This window comes from Leucoraja erinacea, chromosome 14, assembly GCF_028641065.1.
Source record: "Leucoraja erinacea ecotype New England chromosome 14, Leri_hhj_1, whole genome shotgun sequence".
In the NCBI taxonomy this organism is placed as follows: domain Eukaryota; kingdom Metazoa; phylum Chordata; class Chondrichthyes; order Rajiformes; family Rajidae; genus Leucoraja; species Leucoraja erinaceus.
The window spans coordinates 39,545,661-39,570,391 of NC_073390.1; the positions used below are offsets into that span (position 1 = coordinate 39,545,661).

At 41.7% G+C, this 24,731-nt stretch overlaps 1 protein-coding gene across 1 annotated transcript; it reads left to right on the forward strand.

Moving 5' to 3' along the window:
* The first annotated feature begins 702 nt into the window (after window positions 1–702).
* Window positions 703–23,216, forward strand: LOC129703158 (uncharacterized). The gene is made up of 2 exons (XM_055645324.1): window positions 703–4,023; window positions 18,361–23,216. Exons 1-2 carry the CDS (start codon window positions 2,079–2,081, stop codon window positions 21,510–21,512), a joined length of 5,097 nt encoding a protein of 1,698 aa, XP_055501299.1. The 5' UTR covers window positions 703–2,078; the 3' UTR covers window positions 21,513–23,216.
* The last annotated feature ends 1,515 nt before the right edge of the window (window positions 23,217–24,731 follow it).

A 24,731-nucleotide genomic window follows, 5' to 3' on the forward strand; every position in this document is an offset into this window, starting at 1 on the left:
ATGAAAATGGCCATAACTTTTTTATTACTTCAGATATGAAAGTGAATTAGGTGTCAAATTAAACTTATTGTTATGCTTTATCTGATGGGATAAATTGCAGACTTGATTTTTTAAATCTCAAAATTTTGTAACATTGCTAGATTATGGAAATGTCAGAGACCCTACACCTGGAAAGAATCCGACTTGTCTTACTGGACAAACAAGAAGGGGTAGATTGGTTCAGCACGGGAACCTATCCGAAGCTTGAACTCAAGATTAGATGAAAAGTTATACTTTGTAATTTACGAACCTATCTCCAATGATGTATTATTAGTAAATCATTCCATTCTTTTTTTATCTTGACATTTGTGGGTTTTTTTCTCTGTCTTTCTTCCTCTCTATCTATATAAAAAAACTAGAAGCAGAATCAATCCCCAATTGATAATATTAATAATGTACAACTGATATACATTAAATGTTTTTACCATAATATGTGTTTGTTTCTAATAAAAATATTATTTAAAAAAAAGTAATTATGTATTGCCTTTCTGCTGACTGGTTTGCTCGCAACAACAAGCTTTTCACTTTACCTCAGTACACATGACAATAAACTAAACTCAACTCTCAACTGAGAAACATCAACGTCTCAGGAAGAGAGACGCCCACATTCTGGCCACTCTGCGATTAACACTGTGAGACAGGATCTTGTTGCCGTGGTGTTTATCGTGTGTAGTGTGGCAGCACGCATGGTCCTGGGGTAAACACCATTATCAGGAGTGTTCAGATGCACTATCTCTCCTGCATAGTCGTGTGGAAGCTCAACGTGACATGGTCACTTCAATCTCTCTGCTCTGCACACTTCAATAAGGCAAGTACAGTCACTGCACCAATTGTTGTTTAAACTCGGAAACAATTATAAATTGACGACTTTTGAGCTTCAGCGTGAATGTCGGATAAACGTGGGTTTAAAATTGAAAAGGATCCTATAAGTGTCAAATTCAAATCCCATTAATTGTACATTTCTGACTCTTTATAAATGCATGAATATTAATTCCCGTGGTTTGTGACTTCAGCATTTATTTTAAACATAGTTATTGTTACCAAGAAAACGACAATCTGCACTGTTAGATGCTGTTAGTGTGTAAAGTGTCAGAGTGAATGTGTACGTCCAGTAAAGACATTTAGCCGGGGAGCGAGCGCAGCATAAGAGCCGAGAGAACAAGTGCAGAGAATTGGGAGAGGGAGCTGCAGAGAGAGGATAAGAAGAAACATATAACATTGTTAAGGGCTTGGACACGCTAGAGGCAGGCAACATGTTCCCGATGTTGGGGGAGTCCAGAACCAGGGGCCACAGTTCAAGAATATGGAGTAAGCCATTTAGAACGGAGACGAGGAAACATTTTTTCTCACAGAGAGTGGTGAGTCTGTGGAATTCTTTGTCTCAGAGGGCGGTGGAGGCAGGTTATCTGGATGCTTTCAAGAGAGAGCTAGATAGGGCTTTTAAAAATAGGGGATATGGGGAGAAGGCAGGAACGTGGTACTGATTGGGGATGATCAGCCATGATCACATTGAATGGCAGTGCTGGCTCGAAGGGCCAAATGGCCTACTCCTGCACCTATTGTCTATTGTCATAAGTCCAAGGTGCGTTAATAGCAAGACCTTTTACACCATTGATGTACAGAGGGATCTCGGGGACCAAGTCTATAACTCTGTGAAACTGGCAGCAGTGGTAATGATGGCATACATAACCGGGCTTTCATCGGTCTGGGCATTGAGTATAAGAGTCACGTTGCAGCTTTATAGTCGAGGCTACACTTACTGTATTGTGTGCAGCATTTATAGTTTTAGCTTTTAGCATTAGTTTGAGTTATAGCAGTCCATTTGACCAGAGTCCACGCCAACCATCGATCACCCATTCACACTAGTTCTATGTTATCTCACTTCTTACACACTAGGCTAATATATTTCATCTTTATCTGTATTTTAAAAATCTGATTAAAACTTAAATCGTGAATTTTTATTCTATAGCTGTCCACTATATAAATGTGAAATATTTATTATTTTAAAAGTATTGTTGTTTTTTTAACTTTACAGGATAATGTCTTCCACATATGTGCTGTGTGTTGTAGTTTTAACACTGCTCTGTGTCTGTGGACATTGCTCTCTGGATTGTGAGTTCCATTCTGAGGTCTTCGTGTGTAATGGAGAATCCATGAGAGAGATGCCAGCCCACATTCCGTCCAACACAACGGAAATGAACATCATGAAAACCAAAGTTTCCGCACTCAGGGCTGGCGTATTTAAGGATTATCCAATGTCACTGAACAGGATGGACTTTTATAACAATTTGTTAGTGGCGATAGAAATTGGAGCTCTGGATGGATTGACAAATCTGACAGTCCTTGATATTGGCAGTGAACCACTGGAAACACTGGATGTTGGGATCTTTGACAACCTTCCACAACTGACGGATCTTTACCTCACCAGAAACTTGATCGAGAAACTAGAAAAGGGATTATTTGATAAACTTACCAAATTAGTGCAATTGCGTTTGCTTGGAAACAGAATAAGGGAGTTGCCGGATGGAATATTTGATGAGCTTACACAGCTTCAGAACCTTCACCTGGGTACAAACAAGATCCAGCATCTATCACTGCAAACATTTCACAAACTTGCTCAACTCCAGATTCTCAGACTTTTCGAAAATCAGATCACTGATCTCCCAGTGGGTATTTTTGACAATCTCCTAGAATTAACTGAGCTGTCTTTGGCAAAGAATAAAATTTCACATCTCTCATTTGACATTTTTTCAAAGCTTAGCAAGTTAGAAAAGTTGTACGTGGGAAATAACGTCATCACAGAAGTTCCTGAGCAGCTGTTGAACAATTTGACAAAGCTAACTCACCTGAGACTAGAGTCCAACTTGCTCTCAAATCTTCCTGGCAATTTATTTGCACCAACGCCAGCCCTCAAAGAACTTAGTTTGACTGAAAACCAATTGCTTTCTCTTGCTGACGACATCTTCAGTAAAGTGCCCGGCCTGACGAAGCTGGAACTGAACAAGAACAAGATCACATTTATTGGAAAGAAACTTTTCCGTGGCCTCACACAATTGCTTGAACTTAATCTCGAGGGAAACAATATCAGTGTGCTGCACAGTGAAACTTTTAAAGATTTATATAAATTGAAGAAGCTGAATCTTGCTAATAACCTTTTGTCTAATATACCTAATGGAGTCTTTGACAATTTGACATTGCTGTCTCGCTCTGGGCTCAATCTGCTGAATAATCATCTTGTTTGTGACTGTCAGTTGAAATATCTCAGAGATTGGATCAAACTGAACTTTCACAAGGTGAAGTCACCCAACAAGTTGCTGTGTCACAGTGCTGCTCATGTCAGCATGATAGTTATTGTTGCAAGTGATGATGACCTGAACTGTGTGATGACAACAGCCTCAACCACCACTCCACACGTTCCCACACTGACAACTCAATTGTCAACAGAACCACCTCGAGAACCGACCACCACACAAGTCTCAACGCCTGTAGTGACGACTGCACTAACCACCCACAGTACCACACAACCCACCACCACACCTGTAGTGACGACTGTACTAACTACCACACAACCCACCACCACACATGTGACAACTGTACTAACTACCACACAACCCACCACCACACCTGTAGTGACGACTGTACTAACTACCACACAAACCACCACACCTGTAGTGACGACTGTATTAACCACCACCCAACCCACCACCACACCTGTTACGACTGTACTAACTACTACACAACCCACCACCACATGTGACGACTGTACTAACCACCATGCAACCCACCACCACACCTGTTACGACTGTACTAACTACCACACAACCCACCACCACACCTGTAGTGACGACTGTACTAACTACCACACAACCAACCACCACACCTGCGACGACTGTACTAACCACCCACACTACCACACAACCCACCACACCTGTAGTAACTACTGTATTAACCACCCACACTACACACCACCACACCTGCACGACTGTACTGACGACCACACTATCACACAACCCCCACACCTGTAGTACTACTGTACAACCACTACACCACCCACCGCACCTGTAGTGACGACTGTATCAACAACCCGTAGTACTACACAACCCACCACCACACCTGTAGTAACGACTGTATTAACCACTACACAACCCACCACCACACCTGTGACAACTGTACTAACCACCCCAACTACCCCAGAACCAACGAGCACACCTGAAGTTTCAACTACAACCAAAAGCTCTACAGGTGTAGTCACCACAAAGATCTTTACAACCTCCCCCAGTGTCACAACTCACACTGCAGCTTGGACAACGTCTCTGACCACAACACAGGAAGTGAAGCTACTCACTAGCACAACGCCAAAGCTCAGCCTGGCCTTTGATTCAGTGAATCTTACACAATACACGTCAAACGCAGCATGTGGACAGACCCCTAATCCAGAATTCTCCACAAGATCACAAGAAATTGCAGAGAATTGTGGACGAAGCCCAGACCATCACACAAACCAACCTCCCCTCCATCAACTCCATCTACACCTCACGCAGCCTCGGCAAGGCCAGCAGCATAATCACAGACGAGTCAGACCATGGCCCTTCCTCTTCTCCCCTCTCCCATCAGCCAAAAGGTATAAAAGTGTGAAAATGCACACCTCCAGACTCACGGACAGTTTCTTCCCAGCTGTTATCAGGCAACTGAACCATCCTATCAGAACTAGAGAGCGGTCTTGAACTATCTACCAAGTTGGTGACCCTCTGACTTTGTTTGATCGGACTTTACTGGCGTTACCTTGCACTAAATGTTATTTCCTTGTCATGTATCTGTACACTACGGATGAATCAATAGTAATTATGTATTGTCCACTTCCGGTGGCGCTATGGAGTAAGGGAGACTCGCGCCGACTAGCTCCGCAAAAATTTGTTTGAAAACGGGGGAAAAGAATGGCTTACCTGCAGACAACGGCACCGGCTGTTTGCATCAAGCGTGTGACATCATCAGACGCGCGACAACGGTGGTATGGTTATGCAACATACCCCCCCCCCCCCCCAAGACGAGAAAAAAACGGTAAGGCCAAGGAAGTAGGCCCGACTGAAGCCACGGGCTCAGTTTTAACATTTTCCCAGGAAGATGTCTCAAAGAAGAAAAAAATAGGTGTAGAAGAACTAAGAAGTTTCCTCGCACAAGAAATCACAAATATAATGGAAGAATTGAAAAAACTTTAACAGAACTTTAAGGAAGAGCTGCAATATTTTAAAGAAGAAATTAAAGAAGAAATTAAAGGAGAAGTCACAGCCTCTGTACACGAAGTACTGGAAGCCTGGAAGTTAAACATGGATGAAAATCTTAGTAAAAAGATTGAAGAGGTAAATGTTAAATTCAATTCGATGGAATCCAGATTTAATTCTAAGTTGGATCCCATCTTCCAGGCACTAAATGAACAACATCAAGTTATAACTGAATTAGAGGAAATTGCCGATACAAGTTCTAAAACTACAAAACAGCTTCTCTCCGAGAACGCGTTTATCAGACTTATTGCATAAAATAACTGAAAAATGTATTGACTTGGAGGGACGTCAGAGACACCAGAATTTAAGAATCGTGGGCATTCAGGAAGGCAGAGAGGGGAACCGTGACCCCCGTGAATTTGTCGTAGATCTATTAAAAAAAGTCTTAAATCTGGATCAAGAACCTTTACTTGCTCGGGCACACAGAGCACTGGGACGCCGTCCAAGGCCGGACGCCCCACCAAGACAACCGATAGTGAAGGTGCAATATGATCATGTTTTGGAGGATATGATGAAGAAAATCGTTCGCAGCAGAAATCTCGTATTTGAATGAGATAAGATCAGTATATTTAGAGATTATCCTGTGGAGGTCGCCAGGAAAAGAGCGCTGTTTACAGACACAAGAAGAATACTTAAGAATATAAAAGAACTGAGATATGGACTGATGTTCCCCGCAACACTGAGAGTCACCAACAAGGGGCGGGAATATTTCTTCATCAAACACACAGAAGCACTTGAATTCGCCAAGAACATCGAGAATAAGACCGAGGATTGAACAACACGCAACATACACCTGACGGTACCGGACATCGTTGCTCCGCAGAGAAGAAATGGAAATTTAAATTCCTATACTTAAGGACTGCTCAAAATTTATAATGAGATTTGAGCAGTTATTTTGCTATTGATATATATAACATTTATATTTTAGTACTAATCATTACTAATTACTACTAATCATGATTACTAATTATTATTAATTATTGTTAACTGGATCAACTTAGAATTAGCTAAAAGTATGAATTATAAGTAATATGTGATTCAGGCAATTTATTAATAAAAATTTAGGTTTTTTCTTTGATACTTTTGACTAAACTTTGATTAATATTTTTGCTCTATGAGACTATTATCTTACTATGAGACTAATAATTATTTCACTAATGGAATATAACTATTGTTTCCCTTCCCCCATAAATTGTTTTTATTGAAATAGAAACTTTTCTCCTACGGAAAGTACGGAGCTAGTATTATTTTTTTTTAACCAAAGGCTACGGAAGTCCTTAGATGTCTAGCCATATTAGGCTGGCTATCACTAACTGCACCAACTATAGATGTAGTTTTTTTTCTTTCTTTTACACTTTACTAACATAGCATTCTTTTACTCTTTCTATTTTATATTATATTATCATTTTTATTTTGAATGGAATTATAAGTTTTATTTAAGGAGATATGTCCGGGAGGAAAACCTACGAGATCTAAAATTCATCTACCTGATGTTCGGGTGTAAGGTAGGGTTTAATGTGCTGAACCATTTGCTCTATTATCGACCACCCTAATCATAAAATGCAAGACGTTAATATGAAAATTGGGGGTGAAGGAATTACATTCTGTAGCTGGAATGTTAAGGGAATTAACGAACCAATCAAGAGAGGTAAAGTATTAGCTCATTTAAAATCACTTAAAGCAGATACAATATTCCTCCAGGAAACACATCTTAAAAAGGATGCGCAGCATAGATTGAAAGCAAAATGGATTGCTAAAGCGTATCACTCTTCATTCTCACACAAATCTAGAGGGGTTGTAATATTAAGAATAGAATAGTAGAATAGTTTCTTTATTGTCATTGTAACATGAACCACGTACAACAAAATTTAAAAATGTCAGCCAGTCAGTGCACCATTCAAACATTTCTAAAAGCTAACGATACATACAAGGTAAAATATTAAAAAAGATAAACAACTAAAATAAATATCATGAAAATAGCACGCATAAACACCCAACCCTACATCCTTCTGTCGATTTCACAGTGTACCACAGTCCCTTAGTATGTATCGCCCCTGCGTTCCTTGGCGGCTACATTTAGTGCCTTTATAGCAGTGGGGTAAAAACTGTTTTTAAGTCTGTTTGTCCTTGTCCTTGTAGATCTGTATCATCTGCCTGACGGCAACAGTTCAAACAGGGAGTGTCCGGGGTGGGAAATGTCCTTTATAATACTCTGGGTTTTTTGATGTAGCGGGAACTGTGTAAGTCCTCCAAGGTAAGGAGAGGGCAGCCGACAATCCTCTGGGCGTTGTCAATGGCCCTCTGGAGCGCTTTCCTCTGAGCCGCTGTGCAGCAGGTGTACCATACGCATACACAGTATGTTAGGTTGCTCTCAATGGAGCACTGATAAAAGGACAGCAGCAGTCTCTGATTGATGTTATTCTTCCTGAGCACCCTCAGGAAGTGCAGTCTCTGCTGGACCTTTTTCAGCAGCGCAGTGGTGTTCACGCTCCACATCAGGTCCTCCTCAATATGGATTCCTAGGAAGCGGAAATCCGCCACCCTCTCCACACAGTCCCCTCTGATAATTAATGGTACCATGTCTGTTTTATTCTTCCTGAAGTCTATTATTATTTCCTTTGTCTTTAAGGTGTTGAGGAGCAGGTTATTTTCTCCACACCACACTTACAGCTGCTCCGCCTCATCCCGGTAGGCGTACTCGTCCCCCCCCGGAGATGAGTCCCACCACAGTAGTGTCATCCGCAAATTTGACAATGGTGTTGCTGTGGTGAGCGGGGGTGCAGTCATGTGTGTAGATGGTGTAGAGCAGGGGGCTCAGCACGCAGCCCTGTGGAGAGCCGGTACTGAGGCTGAGGGCCGTGGATGTGTGATGGCCCACTCTGACTCTCTGGCTGCGACCCGACAGGAAGCTATTTATCCACATGCAGGTGGAGTGTGGAAGTCCCAAGTCCCCCAGTTTGTCCACCAGTTTGTGGGGAAGGATGGTATTAAAAGCAGAGCTGTAGTGCACAAAGAGCATCCGCACGTAGCTCCCCCCGCTGCTCCAGGTGGGACAGTGCAGCATGGAGATCTGTGGCTACAGCGTCCTCTGTAGATCTATTCACTCTGTAGGCAAACTGGTGGGGGTGAAAGCTTCGGGGCAGGAGTGATGTGATATGACCCTGGACCAGTTTTTCAAAACACTTCATCACCACTGTGAGTGCGACTGGCCGGTAGTCATTGAGGCTGGAGATGTTGGGTTTTTTGGGCAAGGGGACTATGGTGGAGGTCTTCAGACCGGGTGGAACAGTGGACTGGGCCAGAGACTGGTTGAAAATCCTCGTACAGACTCCAGCCAGCTGGTCTGCGCAGTCCTTCATCACGCGTCCAGAGACGCCGTCGGGTCCAGTAGCCTTCCTTGGATTGATGGCCCGCAACGTGCGCCTCACGTCATGCTCCTCTATCTTGAGTGTTAGGCTGCTGTGGACCATTTGGTGTGATGTGGCTGTCTCGGGTGGCTCCACTTCAAAGCGAGCAAAGAAGAGGTTCAGCTCCTCTGCCAACGAGGCGTCACCTTCAGCAGCTCCAAGGTTGGTCTTGTAGTTGGTGAGATACTGGATCCCCTGCCACACCTGCCTGCTGTTGTTACTGTCCAGGTGGTCCTCTATCTTCCTCCTGTGGTCTGATTTGGCCTCTCTGATGCCTCTCTTCAGGTTAGCTCGGGCCGTGCTGTACAAAGCCCTATCGCCAGACCTAAAAGCGGTGTTCCTCTCTTTTAACAGCCGCTGGACCTCCCGGGTCATCCAGGGCTTCTGGTTGGGGTAGACCCGGATGAGTTTGTCCACTGTGACCGTGTCCATGCAGTTCGTAATGCAATCCGTAAAGGTATACCTTTTAAACATATATCAACTATAGAAGATATTGACAGCAGAGATATTGTATTAGTAGGTGAGTTATACTCAAAAAAAGTAACTCTTCTTAATGTATATGGACCAAATTTTGATAGTCCCTTGTTTTTTAAGAGAATATTCAATACTAGAGAATATTCAATTCACACAACATAACTTAATAATTGGTGGAGACTTAAATTGTACACTAGATTCTTATTTAGACAGATCATCAACTCAAAGAAAATTAAAATCTCAGTCAAGTGAATTTCTAAACTCATATATTAACACTACCAACATCAAGGGTGTCTGGAGAATTGAAAATCCATCCGGACGACAATATTCATTTTACTCACCGGTGCATAAAACCTACTCAAGGATAGACTATTTCTTAGTAGACTCCAAACTTATTCCATTCATCTACAACTCGAAATATCATAATATTATAATCTCGGACCATGCACCACTAACATTTATGATTAAACTAAACAGAATAGTAAGATTAAACGAGAACTTACCAGTTTGAAATTTGATCTGTATTTTATGAGGAGTCACGTGAGTGACTACGTGAAGAACCCGCTCAGCATGCATGCGCGGCATACTTCAAAGCAGCGGTGTGGAATCACAGATAGACACAGTTATTGAAGTAAACATAGTAAAGAAAAGGAGACATCAGTTTATCAGTTTGACCCACATTATTGAGGGTGGGAGCGGAGGGCACGTAATCCCTCATCGTAACTCCTCATAAAATACATATCAAACTTCAAACTGGAATAGTAAGTTCTCGTTTAATCTTACTATTTTACTTCGGAGTCACGTGAGTGACTACGTGAAGACTTCAAAGCTCTGTGATTTCAAACCGTGTAACAGTTATTACTGCACTCACTGCCAAAGTCCTTGAGGGAGGAAGTTTGTTATCGTAATCAACCAATGAATCTGTTTGTAGAAAAACACAAAGGTACTTGTTAACAATAACAACAAGACTTGAACTGCTCCCCTGGGCTTAAATTAAATATTTGCAGTCTGTAAAATCTATTCTGCAAATAAAACAGGTTTTGCCAACGGCTTATTATAAAATTTCTGAACGGTCTTTCCCCCGACCATCCTGCTGTAGCCAGGATGTGGTCTATAGGCACGTCCATTCTTTTAGCCGTCGACGTGGATGCTGCCCTGATGGAGTGAGATTTGTACATGTTAGTGCTTATCCCAGCAGCTTTTAGCACCTGCTTGAGCCATCTCGCAATGGTTTGACTCATCACCCGACCATAAGGTTTTTTATGACTGACCCACAAGGCTTTTCATCTCCCTCGTATATTTTTGGTTGTGTCCATGTAGGATAGTAGATGGGTCATGGCACATAACCGTGGTTCTGGCGGGTAAGCCCGGAATTCCACGACTGGATTAGGTGTTCCTGGTCTGCTCTGTTTGACCAGTCCCTGGATAACGACAGAGATCTGGTCTGGAGCTGTGAGCATGGTGTCCAGTCGCAATAGGTGTAGTGACTGGACCCTCTGTGCAGATACAAGTGCCATCAACATGAGTGTTTTGATCATAGATTGTTCCAGGTTGAGGGATCTGGCTGGTGGCCATCCCCTGAGGTATGTCAGGACCACACTGACATCCCATATATGGGTGTACCTTGGTCTAGGGGTTAGAGTTGTAAATACCCTTCATTAGTTTGACCACCAGCGGGTGGGACCCCATGGCCTGTTGTCCTAGAGCTGGCTTTAAATAGACAGGCAGGGCACTTCTAGCTGTGTTGATGGCTCTGTAGCTGTTCTTCACCGTGGTGAAGGTTCGCCAGGAATTCCAGTACGTTGGTAATTGTAGTAGTTGAGTGGATGGTCCCTGTATCCAAGCAGTATTTCTCCCATTTTTTGATGCTGGACAAGTGCTGTTTTTTAGTGGATGTTCGGAGGGATGCTGACATGGTGTTGACGGTTTATTCTGATAATCCCAGTCCCAGAAGTGGTTTGTGCAGAATCTGCAACCCAGGAGTTTGATTTTTTCATGGCACAGGTGGCTTGTGCCTGACATTGGGTGTTAATAACTCTGGGTCACTGGGGAATACCATCGGAGTTTCAACAACCATGTCATGGAGTATTGGGAACCATGGCTGCGTAGGCCAGTCGGGTACTATCAAAATACCTGAAGCAGAGTCCATTTGTATTGTGCGTAGCCCCCGACTGATGACGCAGAAGGGAGGAAATGCATAGAAGAAGAATTTCCCCAATCCAGCGAGAACGCATCTACCGCTGCAGTGTCAGGGTCTGGTTCCTAAGCGACATACATAGGTACCTGGTGATTTAGCCTTGATGCAAATAAATCGATATCTGGCGTGCCATATTGCTTGATAACTTTTGCAAATTTTTTGGGGTTTAACATCCATTCAATGTTGTCATTAAATTTACGTGACCTGGTGTCTGCCACTGCATTTAGCTTACCTGGCAGGTAAGTTGCTGATATCCAAATATGTCTTTCGACACACCATTGCCAAATTGTGTTGACCAACTTGTCGCATGACACTGATTTTATGCCGCCCATATGGTTAATGTAGGCCACCACCGTAGTATTGTCTATTTTTAACCGTGCATGCAAGTGATGCATATTTGTGCATATGCTTTTAAATCATAAAAGTCACCCAACATCTCTAGATAATTAATGCCCAGTGTAAGTGGTAATGATGACTCTGGGTTAGTCCATCTACTACCTGTGCTGGATATAGAGTTAGTTGCTCACCAGTCTTGAGCACTGGCATCTGAGGAAGCGATGGCCAGTGCACAAGACATTGTGGAGGGAGTGCCTGAACTCCCCCTGCGAGAGCGCCCCTCATGAAGCGCGTCTCGCTGGAGCTCCTGCTCCTGTAGCCGCTCCATGCGGCTCAGGCGGCTGTCTCCCCTCCCCGTGTGGGCGGAGAGAGGTCCCTGTCCGACAAGTCGGAAGCCACCGGCCGGACGCCTCTTCCGTGGCTTTACTTCCAGCCCGCTGCTCAGGCGCTAGCGGGCTGGGCTCGGCACGGTGTCGGGGATAGCGGAGCGCCTGGTAAGCGGTCCTACCGCCTTGTTGCTGCCCCACCCCGCCCAGATGGAACGCTCCTCCGTGGAGTAGAGCGGGGACAGGTTTGTTCTAAAGCTTTTCTTCTCTGCCTGAAAAGCAGAAGGCTCCTCCTGTGAAAGAAAACCCGACCTCAGATCTTACCTGACGGTCCGTTCTTTCACCCCGTAGCGGGAGCGCCTGACTCCCGATGTGGCCGCTGTTGCACTGCTGAACGCAATGGCACGCATGCGTGCTGAGCGGGTTCTTCACATAGTCACTCACGTGACTCCGAAGTAAAATGGCCGAGAAACAGACACAATGGAGACTTAACCCCCAAATTTTAAATGAAAAGGTATGTCATAAATACCTTATAAAACAGATTAATATGCTTTTTGAGGCTAATGACCGCCCTGGAACTTCTGCCTCCCTTCTTTGGGAAACATTTAAAGCATTTGTACGAGGAGCATTAATCTCCTCCCAAGCATTTCATAATAAAGAGATTTGGGCTAAACAACAGACATTAGAAATGGAAATAAGGCAATTAGACATAGAAAATGCATTAGCACCATCTATGGTAAAACACAATAAAATTGCAGTACTGAAATACAAGTTAAATAAAATATACTCAGACCAAGTTATAAAACTTTATCAACATTCAAAACAATTAAACTTTGAATTTGGTGATAAACCACAAAAACTATTAGCACGTCAACTTCGTAAGCTGGACGGGGAAAAAACAATTTATAAAATTAGATCAGATAAAGGAGAAATATTAACACTGCCCAAAGATGTCAGTGACAGATTTTTACAATACTATCAAAAACTTTACTCAACTAAAGTGACAGAACAATCAGCAGGAATTGAAGCATTTTTACAGAAATGTAATCTTATGGGTTTAGATCTGAACGAGAGAGAATTATTAGGTGCTGAAATAACGGTAAAACATATCGAAGAGTCAATTAGATATTTAAAAAACGGAAAGGCCGCAGGTCCTGATGGCCTAAGCTCTGAATTTTATAAAGGAATTTATGATCTGATCTCCCCACGCTTACAGACACTGTATAAATACGCTTACACTCAACAGAAACTCCAGATACTTTAATCAAATCTACAATAACACTTATTCCAAAAACTGATAAGGATCTTGAAGACCCAGGTTCATATAGAGCAATAGCTCTCTTAAATAGTGATCAGAAAATATTAACTAAAATCCTACCTCATAGATTGAGTTTAGTGATTAACAAATTAATACACCCCGACCAAACAGGTTTTATTCCAAAATGTTACTCGTTTTATAATCTGAGACGCTATTCAATATTATATACTCAAATAGAATTGCTAATGCAGACCTAGCAATCATTTCGTTAGATGCTGAAAATGCATTTGATCAGGTAGAATGGTCATACTTATTTTCGGTGATGGAAAAATTTGAATTGGGAGAGAAGTACTGCACATGGGTTAAAATTTTATATTCTAACCCAACAGCTAGAATATTAACAAACCAAATGTTATCAACTAAATTTAATCTTTTTAGAGGTTGTAGACAAGGATGCCCGCTATCCCCATTATTATTCGCTCTTGCAATTGAACCATTAGCAGAAAATGTTAGAGGCCATCCAGAAATACACGGGAATAATACTAAAGACACAATGAATAACATTTCTTTATATGCAGACGATGTATTAATATATATTACAAAGCCAGCAACAAGCATTCCAAACCAATTAAATCTAATAACTCAATTTGGTCAGTTTTCGGGATATAGAATCAATTGAAATAAAAGCGAAATCATGCCAATAACGGAAATCAATTTACACACACTACAACAATCCCCTTTTAAAATAGTTAAGGAAAAACTTAAATATTTAGGAATTTATGTAACTAAGACATATACTTCTTTATTTAAATTAAACTTCCCACCTTTACTGAATAAACTACATAAGAATATTCAGTATTGGAAAACACTTCTCATTTCAATGTTTGGTAGAATTAATGCTATAAAAATGATCTTTTTACCGCAATTACTGTACCTATTCCAATCGATTCCCAATTTATTTATTTTTTAAAGTTGATTCCATTGTTACAAGCTTCATCTGGGATTATAAGAATCATAGAATAAGCAAAATACATTTATGTAAATCAAAGACAAATGGAGGTTTAGCCTTACCAAATGTTTTGTTTTATTTCTGGGCAGCCCATATTAAAACATGAATTTCTGGCTGGAAGAAATGGATCAGCAACCAGATTGGTTAAGGATGGAAAAAGAAGATTGTTTGCCTTTTGAAATTGGTTTGACTATATTTGCTCCCACAAAACTGCACAAAAAAACCTATAGGGAAAACCCTATAATACATAGTGGTATACGAATCTGGAAACAATTAAAAAAGGCTTTCAAATTGGATAATATATCACTCTGTATCCCCATTGTAAACAGTCCTTTATTTAAACCCTCCATCTTAGATAAACATTTTACACAATCGAAAACTTACAGAATTAAAAAGATGGGACATCTTTATAGGATAGGCACTTTTCTTTCATTTCAGGAGTTACAACAGATCTACAGGCTACACTCAAAGTACTTTTTCAGATATCTACAACTTAGAGATTATGTTAAATCTAATACACAAGATTATAGGACTAGGGAACCAGAAATCCTTGATGAATGTTTGAATAAACATCCTAATACAGAAAAATTAATAACTTATATTTATAACACCCTCTTAGATAGCGAGGTCCCATCGATGGAATTATATAGACACACATGGGAAAATGAATTAGGCCAACCTATAATGAAAGATATTTGGGATGAAAGTCTACAATATATACATCAATGCTCGTTAAATGCCAGACATGCTTTAATACAATTTAAAGTATTACACAGATTACATTACTCTAAAACAAAACTAAATAGAATCTTCCCACATATCTCTCTTATCTGTGATAAATGCCAGCATCTAGAGGCTAACTTAACACATACTTTTCTAAATTGTATAAAAATCAAAAACTTCTGGATTGATATTTTTAGAATAATTTCTGAAGTTGTTAATACTAAATTGGATCCCAATTCAAAACTAATAATACTTGGAATATCAGAACAAAGTCTAACACTTACAACAAGCCAAAGAAACTTTCTCGACTACAGTATAATAACTGGGAAAAAAAGAATATTAAAAATGAATATTAAAATTTTGGAAAGGCCCTATTACCCCCACAATTAAAATGTGGATTATGTAGGTATGTTACAAAGCCTACCTGAATCGTGGCTGAGAATCTGTCCCAGCCCCATGTGCGCGATTTTGGCGCTGTTTAGAGGGGGCGGGTTTAAAACGCGATTTTTACTAGGCTGTTGCAATCGAAAATGTTCAGCCTAGTAAATCATTAACGGAAAATCGCTGAAAGACCCCGTCGCAAAAGGTATTATTAGTTTTTATGGCCGTGTATAATAGTTATAGTAGTTTAAAAATCACTCTCTCAACCCGCGACCTCTCGCAGCCCCAGGGTTTTATAAAGCAAACAATTAAAGGTATGTACCTAATTTTTACATTAAAAGGGGCTTCTTAAGAACCCTGTATATAAAGTTTTCTATAGCGAATAGTTCATTTTAGGCTCTTTATATCCCGCAGTATTTTTCTGGGCATTTGGGGGCACAAATCCACTGCAATGTGAACGTTCTAAACCAGCGCGTTCACAGGAACCCACTAGAAAGCCGATTTAAATTGACTTTAATTTACAGCAATTGAACACTAAATTCCTTCCATTTGGCCTATAAATTGATGTAAATGAGATATAAAAATCATGTTTTATTGTGAATTATTTGTGAATATTATTTGGACACTTAGGCTATTTAAAAATGTTAATCATTTATTAAGAAATGGATAGATGTTTAGATCTAGTAATTGAAGTTTGAAATTAGCTACAATTGGGTAACTAACTAATTATATGCTTTAATTTCAGGTCCTCCAAGTAAGATTATTTTATATTTGTTTCAGAATGGTTCAATCTTTGATAACTGAAAATTTCATTCAGTTCTCTTAATTTTTAAGAAGGTTATGGGCTTTTGACTGTCCTCGATCACAGCTTTTTTGTTATGTCCATAGAAATAGGGAACAAGATGCTAATTTCCGAGTATGAAAATGGCCATAACTTTTTTATTACTTCAGATATGAAAGTGAATTAGGTGTCAAATTAAACTTATTGTTATGCTTTATCTGATGGGATAAATTGCAGACTTGATTTTTTAAATCTCAAAATTTTGTAACATTGCTAGATTATGGAAATGTCAGAGACCCTACACCTGGAAAGAATCCGACTTGTCTTACTGGACAAACAAGAAGGGGTAGATTGGTTCAGCACGGGAACCTATCCGAAGCTTGAACTCAAGATTAGATGAAAAGTTATACTTTGTAATTTACGAACCTATCTCCAATGATGTATTATTAGTAAATCATTCCATTCTTTTTTTATCTTGACATTTGTGGGTTTTTTTCTCTGTCTTTCTTCCTCTCTATCTATATAAAAAAACTAGAAGCAGAATCAATCCCCAATTGATAATATTAATAATGTACAACTGATATACATTAAATGTTTTTACCATAATATGTGTTTGTTTCTAATAAAAATATTATTTAAAAAAAAGTAATTATGTATTGCCTTTCTGCTGACTGGTTTGCTCGCAACAACAAGCTTTTCACTTTACCTCAGTACACATGACAATAAACTAAACTCAACTCTCAACTGAGAAACATCAACGTCTCAGGAAGAGAGACGCCCACATTCTGGCCACTCTGCGATTAACACTGTGAGACAGGATCTTGTTGCCGTGGTGTTTATCGTGTGTAGTGTGGCAGCACGCATGGTCCTGGGGTAAACACCATTATCAGGAGTGTTCAGATGCACTATCTCTCCTGCATAGTCGTGTGGAAGCTCAACGTGACAAGGTCACTTCAATCTCTCTGCTCTGCACACTTCAATAAGGCAAGTACAGTCACTGCACCAATTGTTGTTTAAACTCGGAAACAATTATAAATTGACGACTTTTGAGCTTCAGCGTGAATGTCGGATAAACGTGGGTTTAAAATTGAAAAGGATCCTATAAGTGTCAAATTCAAATCCCATTAATTGTACATTTCTGACTCTTTATAAATGCATGAATATTAATTCCCGTGGTTTGTGACTTCAGCATTTATTTTAAACATAGTTATTGTTACCAAGAAAACGACAATCTGCACTGTTAGATGCTGTTAGTGTGTAAAGTGTCAGAGTGAATGTGTACGTCCAGTAAAGACATTTAGCCGGGGAGCGAGCGCAGCATAAGAGCCGAGAGAACAAGTGCAGAGAATTGGGAGAGGGAGCTGCAGAGAGAGGATAAGAAGAAACATATAACATTGTTAAGGGCTTGGACACGCTAGAGGCAGGCAACATGTTCCCGATGTTGGGGGAGTCCAGAACCAGGGGCCACAGTTCAAGAATATGGAGTAAGCCATTTAGAACGGAGACGAGGAAACATTTTTTCTCACAGAGAGTGGTGAGTCTGTGGAATTCTCTGTCTCAGAGGGCGGTGGAGGCAGGTTATCTGGATGCTTTCAAGAGAGAGCTAGATAGGGCTCTTAAAAATAGGGGATATGGGGAGAAGGCAGGAACGTGGTACTGTTTGGGGATGATCAGCCATGATCACATTGAATGGCAGTGCTGGCTCGAAGGGCCAAATGGCCTACTCCTGCACCTATTGTCTATTGTCATAAGTCCAAGGTGGGTTAATAGCAAGATCTTATACACCATTGATGTACAGAGGGATCTCGGGGACCAAGTCTATAACTCTGTGAAACTGGCAGCAGTGGTAATGATGGCATACATAACCGGGCTTTCATCGGTCTGGGCATTGAGTATAAGAGTCACGTTGCAGCTTTATAGTCGAGGCTACACTTACTGTATTGTGTGCAGCATTTATAGTTTTAGCTTTTAGCATTAGTTTGAGAGTTATAGCAGTCCGTTTGACCAGAGTCCACGCCAACCATCGATCACCCATTCACACTAGTTCTATGTTATCTCACTTCTGCATACACTCCTTACACACTAGGCTAATATATTTCATCTTTATCTGTATTTTAAAAATCTGATTAAAACTTAAATCGTGAATTTTTATTCTATTAGCTGTCCACTATATAAATGTGAAGTATTTATTATTTTAAAAGTATTGTTGTTTTTTTTACTTTACAGGATAATGTCTTCCACATATGTGCTGTGTGTTGTAGTTTTAACACTGCTCTGTGTCTGTGGACATTGCTCTCTGGATTGTGAGTTCCATTCTGAGGTCTTCGTGTGTAATGGAGAATCCATGAGCGAGTTGCCAGCCCACATTCCGTCTAACACAACGGAAATGAACATCATGAAAACCAGAGTTTCCGTACTCAGGGCTGGCGTATTTAAGGATTATCCAATGTCACTGAACAGGATGGACTTTTATAACAATTTGTTAGTGGGGATAGAAATTGGAACTCTGGATGGATTGACAAATCTGACAGTCCTTGATATTGGCAGTGAACCACTAGAAACACTGGATGTTGGGATCTTTGACAACCTTCCACAGCTGACGGATCTTTACCTCACCAGTACCCTGATCGAGAAACTAGAAAAGGGATTATTTGATAAACTTACCAAATTAGTGCAATTGCGTTTGCTTGGAAACAGAATAAGGGAGTTGCCGGATGGAATATTTGATGAGCTTACACAGCTGCAGAACCTTCACCTGGGTACAAACAAGATCCAGCATCTATCACTACAAACATTTCACAAACTTGCTCAACTCCAGATTCTCAGACTTTTCGAAAATCAGATCACTGATCTCCCAGTGGGTATTTTTGACAATCTCCTAGAATTAACTGAGCTGTCTTTGGCAAAGAATAAAATTTCACATCTCCCATTTGACATTTTTTCAAAGCTTAACAAGTTAGAAAAGTTGTACGTGGGAAATAACGTCATCACAGAAGTTCCTGAGCAGCTGTTGAACAATTTGACAAAGCTAACTCGCCTGAGACTAGAGTCCAACTTGCTCTCAAATCTTCCTGGCAATTTATTTGCACCAACGCCAGCCCTCAAAGAACTTAGTTTGACTGAAAACCAATTGCTTTCTCTTGCTGACGACATCTTCAGTAAAGTGCCCGGCCTGACGAAGCTGGAACTGAACAAGAACAAGATCACGTTTATTGGAAAGAAACTTTTCCGTGGCCTCACACAATTGCATGAACTTAATCTCGAGGGAAACAATATCAGTGTGCTGCACAGTGAAACTTTTAAAGATTTATATAAATTGAAGAAGCTGAATCTTGCTAATAACCTTTTGTCTAATATACCTAATGGAGTCTTTGACAATTTGACATTGCTGTCTCGCTCTGGGCTCAATCTGCTGAATAATCATCTTGTTTGTGACTGTCAGTTGAAATATCTCAGAGATTGGATCAAACGGAACTTTCGCAAGGTGAAGTCACCCAACAAGTTGCTGTGTCACAGTGCTGCTCATGTCAGCATGATAGTTATTGATGCAAGCGATGATGACCTGAACTGTGTGATGACAACAGCCTCAACCACCACTCCACACGTTCCCACACCGACAACTCAATTGTCAACAGAACCACCTCGAGAACCGACCACCACACAAGTCTCAACGCCTGTAGTGACGACTGCACTAACCACCCACAGTACCACACAACCCACCACCACACCTGTAGTGACGACTGTATTAACCACCACCCAACCCACCACCACACCTGTTACGACTGTACTAACTACCACACAACCCACCACCACACATGTGACGACTGTACTAACTACCATACAACCCACCACACCTGTAGTGACAACTGTACCAACTACCACACAACCCACCACCACACCTGTAGTGACGACTGTACTAACTACCACACAACCCACCACACCTGTAGTGACGACTGTACCAACTACCACACAAACCACCACACCTGTAGTGACGACTGTATTAACCACCACCCAACCCACCACCACACCTGTTACGACTGTACTAACTACCACACAAACCACCACACCTGTAGTAACGACTGTACTAACTACTACACAACCCACCACCACACCTGTAGTAACGACTGTACTAACTACTACACAACCAACCACCACACCTGTTACGACTGTACTAACTACCACACAACCCACCACCACACGTGTAGTAACGACTGTACTAACTACTACACAACCAACCACCACACCTGTAGTAACGACTGTACTAACTACCACACAACCCACCACCACACCTGTAGTAACGACTGTACTAACTACTACACAACCCACCACCACACCTGTTACGACTGTACTAACTACCACACAACCCACCACCACACCTGTAGTAACGACTGTACTAACTACTACACAACCCACCACCAAACCTGTTACGACTGTACTAACTACTACACAACCCACCACCACACCTGCGACGACTGTACTAACCACCCACACTACCACACAACCCACCACACCTGTAGTAACTACTGTATTAACCACTACACAACCCACCACCACACCTGTAGTGACGACTGTACCAACCACCCGTAGTACTACCCAACCCACCACCACACCTGTAGTAACGACTGTATTAACCACTACCCAACCCACTACCACACCTGTAGTAACGACTGTATTAACCACTACCCAACCCACCACCACACCTGTAGTAACGACTGTACTAACTACTACACAACCCACCACCACACCTGTGACGACTGTATTAACCACCCCAACTACCCCAGAACCAACGAGCACACCTGAAGTTTCAACTACAACCAAGAGTTCTACAGGTGTAGTCACCACAAAGATCTTTACAACCGCCCCTAGTGTGACGACTAATGCTGCAGCTTGGTCCACAGCAGCTTGGACCGCGTCTCTGACCACAACACAGGGAGTGAAGCAACTCATTAGCACAACGCCAAAGCTCTGCCCGGCCTTGGATTCAGTGAATCTTACACAATACGCTTCAGACACAGCATGTGGACAGACCCCTAATCCAGAATTCTCCACCTCTGCCCAAACATCAAGTGTGCACAATGTAATCCCACCGCTGTCTCAAACAGAAACCATGGCTGTCCAGAGGAAGGAACCCTGCAAGTTCTATGCTATATTTTATCTAATCATTCTGCTGTTTCAAATAATCTTTACATTCACTCTACTGTGGCATGAATGGAGACTTTATAAATCACTCTTTTACAGAAAGAAAAAGCAGGTTTCCATTAAACTGATCAGTTTTCAAGACAACAAATCATTTTTAAGGTAGACACAAAATGCTGGAGTAACTCAGCGGGACAGGCAGCATTTCTCTGGAGAGAAGGAATGGGTATCGTTCCCGGTCGAGACCCTTCTTCAGAATGAGAGATAGAGAGGATCAGAACAAAACAGGGCCGGTCAAACAGATGACCTCAGGAAGGGTGGAGCCCACAATGTCCCATTGTGGGCTGGGGAAGATGTGCTGATGAGGGGGACACAAGGATGCGGACAGTGGAACTAGTAGAACGACTAGGATGTGGGTGGGAGGGGGAGAGAAATGCAGGAATTTTTTTTAATTTAAAAAACATCTTAGAGAGTAGCATCACGTATTACATGGTTTAAAACATGATCAGAATCAGAAGCCTTCCACCACAGTGAAGAATGCTGTGGTGGGTGTTTGTGTTAAATTTTATTGTGTATTGTGTGTTCTTTTTGATTGTACCACTGCTGGCAAATTCATTTCACTGCACTTTATTGTGTATGTGATTAATAAATCTGATTGATTGATTGATTGATTGATTGAGTTGGAGCAAATGAGTGAGACCACACCTGGAGCACCGTGGGCAGTTCAGGTCGCCCAGCTACAGAAAGGATGTCCTTGAGTTGAAAATAAATTCACAAGGATGTTACCTGGGCTTGTGGGCTTGTGTTACATGGAGAGGATGGATAGGCTGGGGCTTTTTTCTTGGGCATGTAGGAGGCTGAGGGGTGACCTTATTGAGGTGTACAAGATCATGTGGGGCATGGATAAAGTGAACGCTCACTGTCTTTATCCCAGGGTAGAGGATTCTAAAACTAGAGGGCACAGGGTTAAGAGGAGAGATTCAAGAGTGGTGCAGGCTCAAAGGGCCAAATGGCCTCCTCCTGCACCCATTTTCTATTTTTTCTATGTTTGACCTCAGGGGCAACCTGGGCCATGTTTTCACACAGTGTAGTCAGTATCTGGAGTGAGCTGCCAGAGGAAGCAATAGACGAGGATGCATATATCCTGGAATCATTGCTACGTTAGTTTAGTTGAGTTTAGTTTATTGTCACGTGTGGCCTTTTGTTACCTGCTAACACGTTAGCGCAAAGACAATTACAATTACAATCCACCCATTCAAAGTGTATGGATACCATTATAGTCACCAGGCAGTTTTTCTTTGTGTTTTTTAGTTTGTTGTTAAATGTATGTTTTAGTGTTCTCTAACTTTGGGGGGGGGGTGTTGGGGAAACTTTGTATTAATCTCGTACCTCGATGGAGATGCGAGTTTTTTACTATATTGCATCTCCGTCCGCGCTGCAGCCTACCATCGTGGAGCTGGCGGCCTCTTGCTGGGAATCGCGGGAGCTTCGACCGCCCTGACTGCGGATGGTTCGCCTGCCCGACCATGAGAGAACAAAGAGTGAACAGTTTATATGAACTTTTATGTAGTTGTGTGTCTTGTTGCTTTTTCTAGGATGACTGTATGGTAAATTGAGTTTCACTGTACCTTAACTGGTACACGTGACTTTTGAACCTTTGATCTTAGTGTACTGGGCTATCAGTGGATAACGAGTCTGATCCCAATTAAACCTCCCAAACTCCGTCAAACGCTCACACTTTCAGCTATAAATGTATAAACTGCAATTTTTTTAAATTATTGTGCCATTTGAAACATAATTAGCCCGAGCATCCAATTATTGACAAATTCAATGCTTATTACTTGTGATTTTGAAATTAATAAACAATTGTTAATGCACAGCTTTGTTGCCTGAGGGTTTGAATGGTCACTAGCCATTCTCTCAAAAAGACACTTTCACAGAGTGCTGGAGTAACTCAGCGGGTCTGGCAGCATCTGTGGAGAACATGGATTGGTGACGTTTTGGGTCAGGACCCGTCTCTAGACTCATTGTGGTGGGGGGAGGGCATCATAAGGTCACAATGAATAGGAGTAGAATTAAGCCATTCGGCCCATCAAGTCTACTCCACCATTCAATCGTAGCTGGTCTATCTCTCCCTCCTATCTTCTCCCTGTTGCAGGTGAGGGGGGGTGGACAAAGGCCAGGAAAAGACAAAAAGAGTGAGATAAGAATAGAAGATGTGTGAATCGTGAAGGAATATAGGTGTAAGGGGGATAATGGGTGCGAATCCAAGTATGGTGCAGGGAAGAAACAGACAGATAGAAACATAGTTGCAAGAGTAGGCCATTCAGCTCTTCGTGCCAGCACCGCCATTCAATATGTTCATGGCTGAACATACCCTGTTCCTGCTCTCTTTAAACATCCAGTGAATTGGCATCCACTGCCTCCTGTGGCAGAGAATTCCACAGATTCACAACTCTCTGGATGAAATAATTTTTCCTCATCATAATCCTAAATGCCTACCCCTTTTTCTTAAACTTGTGGCACCCCAATAGTCACTGCCTGCCTTTTTGAAATGGACCCGTTAATTCCTACTCTTTGCTTCTTGTCTGCCAACCAGTTCTCTATCCATGTCAATACCCTACCCCCAATACCATGTGCTCTAACTTTGCACACTAATCTCTTGTGTGGGACCTTGTCAAAGGCTTTTTGAATGGCCAGATACATCACATCCACTTCATAAGGCTCCCCCTTAACCATTCTACTTGTTACATCCTCAAAAAATTCCAAAAGATTAGTCAAGCATGATTTCCCCTTCATAAATCCATGCTGACTTTGACCGATCCTGTCACTGCTTTCCAAATCCGCTGCTATAACATCTTTAATATCGAGACTGATTCCTGGGATGTCAGGACTGTCTTATGAAGAAAGACTGGATAGACTTGGTTTATACTCTCTAGAATTTAGAAGATTGAGAGGGGATCTTATAGAAACTTACAAAATTCTTAAGGGTTGGACAGGCTAGATGCAGGAAGATTGTTCCCGATGTTAGGGAAGTCCAGGACAAGGGGTCACAGCTTAAGGATAAAGGGGAAATCCTTTAAAACCGAGATGAGAAGAACTTTTTTCACGCAGAGAGTGGTGAATCTCTGGAACTCTCTGCCACAGAGGGTAGTTGAGGCCAGTTCATTGGCTATATTTAAGAGGGAGTTAGATATGGCCCTTGTGGCTAAGGGGATCAGGGGGTATGGAGAGAAGGCAGGTACGGGATACTGAGTTGGATGATCAGCCATGATCATATTGAATGGCGGTGCAGGCTCGAAGGGCCGAATGGCCTACTCCTGCACCTAATTTCTATGTTTCTATGTTTCTAATAATCGAATCCAGCATCTCCCCCACTACCAAT